This window comes from Belonocnema kinseyi, chromosome 6, assembly GCF_010883055.1.
Source record: "Belonocnema kinseyi isolate 2016_QV_RU_SX_M_011 chromosome 6, B_treatae_v1, whole genome shotgun sequence".
Lineage (NCBI taxonomy): Eukaryota > Metazoa > Arthropoda > Insecta > Hymenoptera > Cynipidae > Belonocnema > Belonocnema kinseyi.
Genome location: NC_046662.1, coordinates 108,982,187 through 108,992,190, shown reverse-complemented (window position 1 = coordinate 108,992,190; position 10,004 = coordinate 108,982,187). Strand labels below are relative to the sequence as shown.

The window sequence follows — 10,004 nt, the reverse complement described above, 5'->3', positions numbered from 1 at the left end:
ATGATTATTATTTCTAATCAGCAGGCGCATCTTAGATCATTGCATGGAGGTCCCCAGCTCACTCTGCACATTTTGCGACAGAATTTTTGGATGCTAAAGGCGCGCAACTCTGTTCGTCACATAATTAATCAGTGTATTACTTGTGTTAGACAAAGGGCAAAAATTCCATCACAAATGATGGGTTACTTACCAACTGCTAGAGTGACAAGATCGAGGCAGTTTGAACATAGTGGTCTTGATTATGCAGGACCTCTTCTCGTTAGATTGGGTATTGGACATGGTTATAAATCACATAAGGCTTATATAGCTCTTTTTATTTGTTTAGCCACGAGAGCTATCTATCTAGAATTAGTAAGCGATTGTAGCACATTCTCCTTCTTAGCTGCATTTAAAAGATTTGTTTCGAGAAGAGGCCTACCCTCAAACCTTCATAGCAATAACGGCACAAATTTTCAGGCCGCAAGTAAAGAATTAAAAATTGCTTTCCGAAAATTACGTGCTGACGAAAATGTGAGAAACTTTTTCGTCACCGAAAGCATAACGTGGCATTTTATTCCCCCGTATGCCCCTCATTTTGGCGGCTTGTGGGAGGCGGCCCTCAAAAGTGTTAAGCACCACCTTCGTCGAATAGTTGGAAATCACACTCTCACAATCGAAGACATGTCTACCCTTCTCTGTCAGATAGAGGCAAGTCTCCAGGCCTTTTTCTTACAGGATCCCCTTTGCTCTCGATACCAGAACCATCAGTCCTTGATTTGACTGAAAACAGACTCTCTCGATGGCAGTTGGTACAGAGATTAAAAGAACGAATTTGGAAAAGGTGGTCTTTAGAATATTTTCAGAGCGTTTAAAATCGGTATTAATGGCGGTAGTTATAACGGAAAAAGGTGTTCACAAAAACCCGATTGTCAAATTGTGCTTATTACCGATTAATGAAACATCAGAACTCAAAGATGTTTAAAACTAAATATTCATGGCGGGTGGCGTTGCCACACATGAATTTAAGAAAAAAAAAACAAATCTGTAGTAATTATCAGAAGTGCTATGTGTTTCGTTCTTTGGAAGAAGAACCAGGCGGGCGGTATGTTCACGCACTGAAATGAAATTTGTACGACGTGGCTGAGTGACGTATGAGTGTGACATTTCGCAAAAGTGAAATAATAGTTCTAATTAAGTTAGAAATACTTCTTACAATTAGTGTAGTAACTTTACTACACTTATACTTATTGAGTTATTTTCATCAATAAATGGGATTATGTGAAAGTGTCCAACTTCTCAATGACTTTGCCTTGTAGGTACATCAAAAATCAAAAGAAAATTATAGTCCGCTCCTGAACACCTAGGATGACCAAAAGACATGTTATAAAAGATGTCTTAGATATGTCCCAGAGACGTCTCTAGGACATCCTTAATTTTTTTTGATACTGGGTATGGATTTTTAATTAGAATCTGAAATGGTTTCTGAATGGAATTCTAAGAGCGTGTTTTATTATAAGTTATGTTTATATGGATATCCATACTGGAATTTCCTGCCGACACACTAAGTCCCGAAGTATCTACATGGATTTATATGCATGCTTTCATCATGTAAACTATATGGAATTGCAAAGAAGATTTGAAGTTGTTTCTATATGGATATACAAATAGGATTTTTATTAACATTGTGCAAATTCCCTACTTCTATATGGATTTATGTATGCTGCCCTAAAATATATATATATGAAATTGAAAATAGGATTTAAAGTGCTTTCTATATGGATTTTATAAGTGGAACTTTTCTGACGGCGCGCCAAGTACCTACTTCTATATGGATCTATATGGATCCTCCCAATACGTACTCTATGCGTAGAACTCCAAAAATAACTTTGACGTGGTTTCTATGTGGATGTGCAAATAGGATTTTTTGTACAGCGTGTAAATTTCCTACCTCTATATGGTTTTATATGTATTCTCCTGACATGTAATCTATATGAAATCACAAACGGGATTTAAAGTGGTTCCTATATGGATGTTATAAGTGGGACTTATCTGTCACGACGCGCTAAGTACCTACCCGTATATGGAAATATATGCAACATGATGTTTCTGTCGGATGTTCCTCTGTCTGTCAGTCGTAATATTTTCAAAGGACGGGAAGTGAGAGTTCGGCAATGTAAACAGAACAAAAGAGAATTAAGAGATTTGAAGAGAATAAAACATTTCCCCTAGGATTCCTTTTTTTCCGGACATTTTTCAGTCAGAACATTTTAAACGTGTCGCGAAACGGAACAGCGTCATGATTAGGTATTTCAAGTTGTGTCTTTGATGTCAATATGTCTTCAAGCTGAAGACCAAGCAATAATACCAATGCCATCGACTAAAACTAAAGTTTTTTAATTACTTAAAAGAATAATTATTTACAATAAATTATTTTTATATTACTTTATATTTTTCAAAATCTATTTAATTAAATATCAAATTAGTAAAGAAGGCTATCGATTTTATTATAAAAAATTGAATATCTTTTGAACAATAAAAAATCATATCTGAATACACTTATGGTGAAATATCATTTTTGTCTGACCCCCCTTGAAAACGCTCATTGTATGCACGTAAAGCAGGTTTAATGTGGCCACTTCTAGCCGAGTGGCATTCTCGCATGCGCACTTCGCCGCCGGGCAAACATGAAACGTTACGCCCTCTACATACAAAACTCTACGCTCGCTATACAAGCACTGAACCACACAAGTGAGATGCCCGGTAGAAGTGATAATATTATATGACGTAAATCGAAATGCTTTTTTTAACCCTTTCATCATAAAATATTTACAAAGGGGAAAGAGGAAAAGGAGAAAATAGTAAAGAAAAAAGGAGGAAAGGGGAAAAGGAAAATTTAAAGGGGGAAATGGAAAAATTAGTGACGTGAACGGGGAAAGGTTGAGAAGGGAAAGGTTAAGAGGGGAAGAAGGAAATGAGAAACCGGAAAGGGTGATAAGGGAAAGGAAAAGGGGAAAACAGAAAAATAAAAGGAGAAAGAGAAGAATAGGACAACGAACAAGGGTAAGGGGAACCATTTCCCATCTCCTTTACCCCTTTCGCATTTCCCCCCTTTCATTTTTATTTCCCCTATCCCAAACCCCATTACCGTGTTCGTTTCCACTTTCCCCTTTTAAGCCTTTCCCTTCTCTCTATTCCTCTTTATCGTTTCCGCTTTCCCCCTATCTTCATTTCCCCGTTTCCTTTACCCTTTTTCCTATTCTCCACGTTCCCCTTTAATTTTTCCATTGTCACATTTCCGTTTAGAAACCACCTCAGTGGTTATTGGCAATACCATATAGGGCCGTATAGAATCAGAAGTCTATGAAAATCAATATGACATTCACTGAAACGAAGTAAAGATACAAACAGAAGCATAATATAAACCAACTCACTTGCTGTTGGTAAGTCCATGTAGAGCCATACAGACCTGGAAGTCTATGATAATAGATTTTGCACTCACCGAAACGAAGTAAGGATACTAACAGAGGCGCAAAGAAACCACCCCAATGGCTGTAGGTAATTCCATATAGGACCACAAAGACTATGATAGTGTATGATAGTCATACAGTCTGAGAATCAGTGGGACATTCACCGAAAGAAAATATAGATACCAACAGAAGCATAAAGAAACCACCTCACTGACTGTTGGTAATTCAACATATAGCCATATAGACGCGGAAGTCTATGAAGATCAATGAGGAATTCCTAAAAATGAAGTAAAAATACCAACAGAAACTTCGTAAGGATGCTCCCACCTTTCATGCACAATTCTTCCAATACAGTTCGACACAATATCATTATTTGTAAGCATTTGGACTATGGTAAAAACAATAACTGAAAAGTTTTAAGCCAGTGTATACAATCAGCAAAAAAGGAAATTTTTATGATAGGAAGGTTCTAAGGACGTCCTAAAAACGTCTTAAGGACGTCCGTTAGTTTTCATGCACAAAAATTATTTCAGCAGATTTGAACAATAGTAAAAGCAATAATTGATACGTTTCAAACAAGTATGCCCAATCAGCTTAAAAGGGAACTTTTATCAGAGGAATATTCTAAGGACGTCTTAATAACGTCTTAAGGACGTCCCTTACTTTTCATGCACAATTTATCCAAGACAGTTCTGAACAAAACAATTATTTCAACAGGTTTGAACAATAGTGAAAGCAATAACTGATACGCTTCAAAGAAGTATACCCAACCAGCTTAAAAGGGAACTTTTATCAGAGGAAGGTTCTGAGGACGTCTTAAAAACTTTTTAAGGACGATCCTCACATTTAATGAAAAATTCTTGCAGTACAATTACAAAAATTTTAAATTACAGAAATTCAATTTACAAAAAGTTGAAGAACGTCCATAAGTCGTTTTTAAAACATCCTCTAAACGTTTTAATTGAATAATCGGACACGTGTTACAAATCGACGTTGTTTTATTAAAACTTTTCGAAATTGGTCATAGGTGGACGTTTTATTAACGGAAAACCGCCAGACATAGACGTTTTAAAAACGTCTAGAGAACAGTCTCTTACCGTCATTGTAACGCGCAATATAACGTCTTCATAACTCTTTTTATTTGTCCAAAAGTAGTCCTTAAAACGTTTTTACTGGGGCATTGGGGCATCAATCGATATTGAAGAAACAATACTTTTAGTTCTTCAAACAAAAATTAGTCCTGGCATTTAACTTGCTCTCGCAAAAGAACTAGCTCAAAGGGCAACTAAATGACGGTCATATTTGTACAAAAGAAGCACATCTAATTTGGTTCAAACTCGTCAAAACATGAACAATGCACACCCATAAACACACCTGCCAACGGATTTTTTGTGTGGAAGGGGAAAGCTGGTATATTTACTGTATATATAAGCCGCCAGTCTTCAGTCGTATCCCAGTACTGGTAAAGAACACTTGCAACGTCCTACATCGTTCCAATCATATAATTTTTCGTCGCAGTCCCCGCCCTCATTGTAAAATCTACAATATGATTGACTATGTAATAGAAATTCAAGGCTTTCGCGATATTGATGACAAATTTTTTCCCAAAGGAAGTAGCTATTGCCACACTGAATCACAAGTTTGTTTCTCACTGAATCGCAGCACCACCTTACCCCTTTTGCGAGCTTTCTTCCTGTGTGTCACATGAAAACAATTGCCTTTAAAAATTCTATCATGGGATCGTCATGTAATAAAAAAGGAGGATTATGCATGTGCTCTTAATAATGCCATGAAACCCAAAATATAGCTCGGTAAACAACAACGAGAGCAGATACAATCATTAAACGTCAACAACAAACGAATGAGCAAATCTACTAAAAAAACCTTTGCTGATCAATAACACATCGAGAACGAGGACTCCTATCGACGAAGGAAATAAAAAACCGGTGTCTCCTATACCTGCATTCAGTTCACCAGAACACTTATACGAAGAGGTATGGGCGGACAATGAACAGCCTAGAAATTCTGCAAGTGTTTCAGCTGAAAGGCCAGCGGGAACAAAACTAAAAAAATCCCAAGAACGTCCTTGGGACGTTCCGAGGACGTCCTATGTCAGGCCAATCAACGTCTCTAATACGTCTAATGTTCTAAAGATGACCTAAAGACGTCTTCAAGACATGGAGGTCCTCGGGACATCTTTTGTACTGACATTAGATGTTCTAAGAGCAACCCTAGTATGACCGAAAGACATGTTATAAAAGACATCTTAGGGATGTCCCAAAGACGTCTCTAGAAAATCTTAAATTTTTTTACCCACTGGGAGGGGCCCACGCAATCGGTGCGCACCCAGCTGATTAAATATCAAAAACTTGGACAAGTCCAGCTTCTATCATTATCAACACAGATGGCCACACACAACCTGGCTCGCACTGGGTCGCCATCTACGTCGGGAGGTCAGGCAGAGGAATATAATTCGAAATTCACGGTATACCCCCTCTTATTCCTCAACATCTTCATCGCTAACGAGGATAGTGTAGCCTCTTCAGGTAGAACACGAAGCTACTCCAGGGTGCCTCTTCGAATGTGTGTGGTCCGATTTGCATTGTGTTTCTACATTGTGTAGTGGGTATTCTTTGCGCGAATTTAATAAACTTATTTCAGATGATCTCTTGAAAAATGATCAAATTGTCCTGCAATTTTTTTTAAACTATTGGGTAAACATAAACTGACTAGTAAAATTGTATCAGGAAGTAAAAATGGTGACAGCGGTGGTGCATGCTCACTGCATTGCTGTAATCGGCTTGAACCTTGTGGAATTTTTTTTGAAACATGCTACTTTGTGTCTATTTTAATCAATGCTTGTTTTATCACATATACAGGGTATAGTTATTATATAACATTTCCTTCGACGATTATCTCTTAGCTCTTTTTAATCAAAAGAATATTGCGCCTACTCTCGCTAGTTGAGAGAGTATATGCTTTCCAATTTATTGTATCTGTATTTTTAATCCTATGTTAAAATTACTTTAAGTATTCGTCTCCCTCATACGCCAAGTTTTTTGTGCAGTACGTACATGTTTTAGATATAGCTCTGCGTCTAAGAACTTTTCTACTATCTGTGTTGGTATCCTTAATTACTTATATTTGTGTTGCTTCATTCACATATATCATCTGTCTGTCTGAGTCGTTTATATATTATTGCGTCTCTATTTTAATCTTATATAAGTAACAATACGAGGTGTGTTCAAAAAATAAGGTGACTTTATGGTTTTCTCAAAAAATATTCATTTATTCCTCAATATTTATGTTGTGCCCTTCAAAGTAATCCCTCTCAGATATAATACACTTGTGTCAACGCTTTTTCTAATCATCGAAGCACTTCTGATAATCATTTTGTGGTATAGCCTTGAGTTCTTTCAGCGATTCAGTTTTTATCTCCTCAATCGTTGAAAATCGATGTCCTTTCCTGGGTCTCTTCAGTTTTGTGGTAAGAAAAAAGTCACTGGGGGCCAAATCCGGTGAATATGGAGGCTGAGGCATGACTGTTCATTCATTCAACATCTCCTGAGCGATGGTCATGCGATGGATCTTTTGATAAAAATTAAGCAGTTTTGGAACAAATTTCGCTGACACACGTCTCATGCCCAAAACGTCCGAAAAGATAGCATGACATGAGCCAACCGATATGCCAACATCTTCAGCAACTTCTCTGATGGTAATTCAGCAATTTTTCAACACCATTTCTTCCACTGCTTGAACGTTTTCATCTGTTGTTGACGTGCTGGGACGTCCAGGGCGAGGTTCATCTTCGACATCCTCTCGGCCTTTTTAGAACAGCTTGTATCACTTATACACATTTTTCTTACTCAGACTAGACTCACCTAATGCAACTGTAAACATTTCAAGAGTCTTAGAGCACTGGATTCCATTTTCACACAAATTTAATGCAAACTCTTTGCTCCATTTTTTTCGAAAGAAGAAAATCGCCGAGCACACCAAACCCTTCTAATCTTTTACGCCTCTGCCAGAAAAACAACACGAGCTAGAAAGTCAAAACTGTGAACATATGATCGTGACGAGTGTAGCAACTCAACAAAACAAAACATTAAAAACTTGAATGTACGTAGCCCGCGAAAATTGAAAAGTTACCTTACTTTTTGAACACACCTCGTACACGTATTCTTTAGATCTAGATTTTTTTTGAAGAAATAAATAAAATGGTGTAAAAATGAAGAGTATTGATTTAATTTCAACAAACCCTTTTTCAACCTGAATAGAAAGTAAAATTACGATAATTAATTTATGCTGTACTTAGGTCTCGCCTTTTCCAACTCGAAAACATACATCCTCTACCTTCATGCAACATCACATATTTGCACAGGGAGGGTCCGAAGCCCCCTCCCCTTTTCTGGGGAGAAAGATCCATTCGATAGGATCATATGAAGCGCCTCCCCTTTTCCAACTAAGAATCATCCATTCAATAGGAAAATCTGCAACCCCTCCCCTTTTATGTCTCAAAATCATCCACTCAATTAATTAGGATAGCCGCCATTTTTAATAGGCCACATCCCTCTCCTACTCCGCCCTCTCCTTTACGCCAGGCCTCTTGACCGATCACAGGCCGCACTATGGCCCAGGTTATCTACTCCCAATACTACATGAAACTTATCATCAGACCAAAGTACCACGCAACTTCAAATATAGTGTGTTTACAGAGAGAGTTTAGGGAAAATTTAAAATAGAATCCGAATTGCAAAAGGTTAAATGCCCAGCTTGTTGTTTTTTATTGTTTTTTTTTTTAGTTTCTGTGTCAGGATATGAAAGGGATAGTATGTGAATGCTATAAGGTTACGATATAGAGTATCCTTTCCGTTCACTCGGTGCGCCAGGAAAAAACCCCAGCCCTACTGAAAATTCCTATACAGGTTTCTATACATAGGAACCTACATAGGATCCTATATAATATCCTACATAGGACCCTATATGTTTTACCTATATGTGATACCTATGGTATACTACTGCGCATCTGGATAGGGTCCAATACAGGAACTTGCATAAGATCCTATATACGGTCCACTACAAGAACTCATATAGGATTCTAAATAGGGTACTGTAGGATCCTACGTAGGATCCTATGTCATTTCCAATAGGTGGCACCGATAGGTGAAATACCTGCGTCAAACTTTCGTAAATCCTTACAGATCCCTGAGCTGTACGGAGTTAGGAGGTCCTGGTGTACTTTTAATTTGCATATTAGTACATTGAAACAGTTTAGCACATTGGTGTTCAGTTTAAAAAATTTTAATTTTGGAATCTTTAATGTTTTAACTTTAAATTGCTTTAAATAATATAATTCTAGACATTTACAAATTTATTAATTTATTCTTCAATTTAGGTAATTGAAAATAATAAATTGGATTGATATTTTTCAACCAGAAATGTTTTAACTGTTGAATGTATAAAATATACATTTGTTAATTTTTTTAGTTTAACTGGATTCAACATAAAAATTTCTGTTCAGGGATCACAGTCACCTAATCCCCTTTTTCCCTTATTTCTCCCGTAGCCCCTTTTTTTCTCCCTTTTTTCTCAAAATCGCCTAAAACTCTATTTTTGAGAATTTTACCTATTTTTTCACTTTTTCTAAGCTGCGATTAATTTTTGAAATAGAAACCTTTAACATTAAAAGTTTCCCACCATAATCTATACTTGTGCAGCTATATGAGCAATCCTCTTCTTAAAAAAAGAAAAATTTAGAGAAAATTCAATTTTAAAAATTTTAATTTAAAGACCTTTATCAAATAATTCTTTTAACTCGCAATTTGGAAATGATTTAAAAGCTTCTAAATTTATTTAAAGCCTTTAAGTCTGAGATAATTTTGATAATATTAAAGTATACCTTCGATAATATTTCTTGTCTGAAATTTGCACTAAATATATTATTTACGAACCTTAAATTCAGCTTCTTCAATAAATGGAAAACTACCAAATGTGGAAGCCTTTGATTTAACCATCTAAAAATTTTTTAAATTACTAACTAAAAATTTTAGACGTAGTAGAGAGGGGTTATTTCTAGATTTTAAGGGTTGGTGCCCAAAAATCGGAGAGGGTATTTTCGAGGAGCCCAAAAATCAAAGACTTTATTGACGCATAACCATACTAAAAAAAAGTAATTTTTGAGAAAGTTATATCTACGTGGTAGAGAGGGGTTGATCTTAAAAGCTAAGGGCCAAAGCCAAAAAGCAGAAAGGGCATTTTCGAGAAGCCCTGCAACCCTTAACGTTAGAAAACAGCCGCATATTAACAGGCAGTTATGACTTTGTTCAAAAATAATCTTTTTTAAATTTTACAGTGCTATTAGAGTCTCTGCTTTTTGGGCTCTTAAAAAACACCAGAAATGATTTTTGGGCTCGAACCATTAACGTTAAAAAACAACCACATCTTAACAGGCTATTATGACTTTATCCAAAAATAATATTTTTCCTAATTTTACAAGGTTAATAGAGCCTCTGATTTTTGGGCTGCTCAGAAATAACATCTTCGATTTTTTGGCTCCAA

At 36.4% G+C, this 10,004-nt stretch overlaps 1 protein-coding gene across 1 annotated transcript; it reads left to right on the top strand.

The window, feature by feature from the left end:
- On the top strand, positions 1–759 carry LOC117175542. The gene has a single exon (XM_033365251.1). The coding sequence runs from the start codon at positions 1–3 to the stop codon at positions 757–759; it is 759 nt and encodes a 252-aa protein (XP_033221142.1).
- The last annotated feature ends 9,245 nt before the right edge of the window (positions 760–10,004 follow it).

What these genes read in the sequence shown, in the direction of transcription:
- LOC117175542 (XM_033365251.1), top strand. Translation starts at nt 1, where the DNA reads ATGATTATTATTTCTAATCAGCAGGCGCATCTTAGATCATTGCATGGA.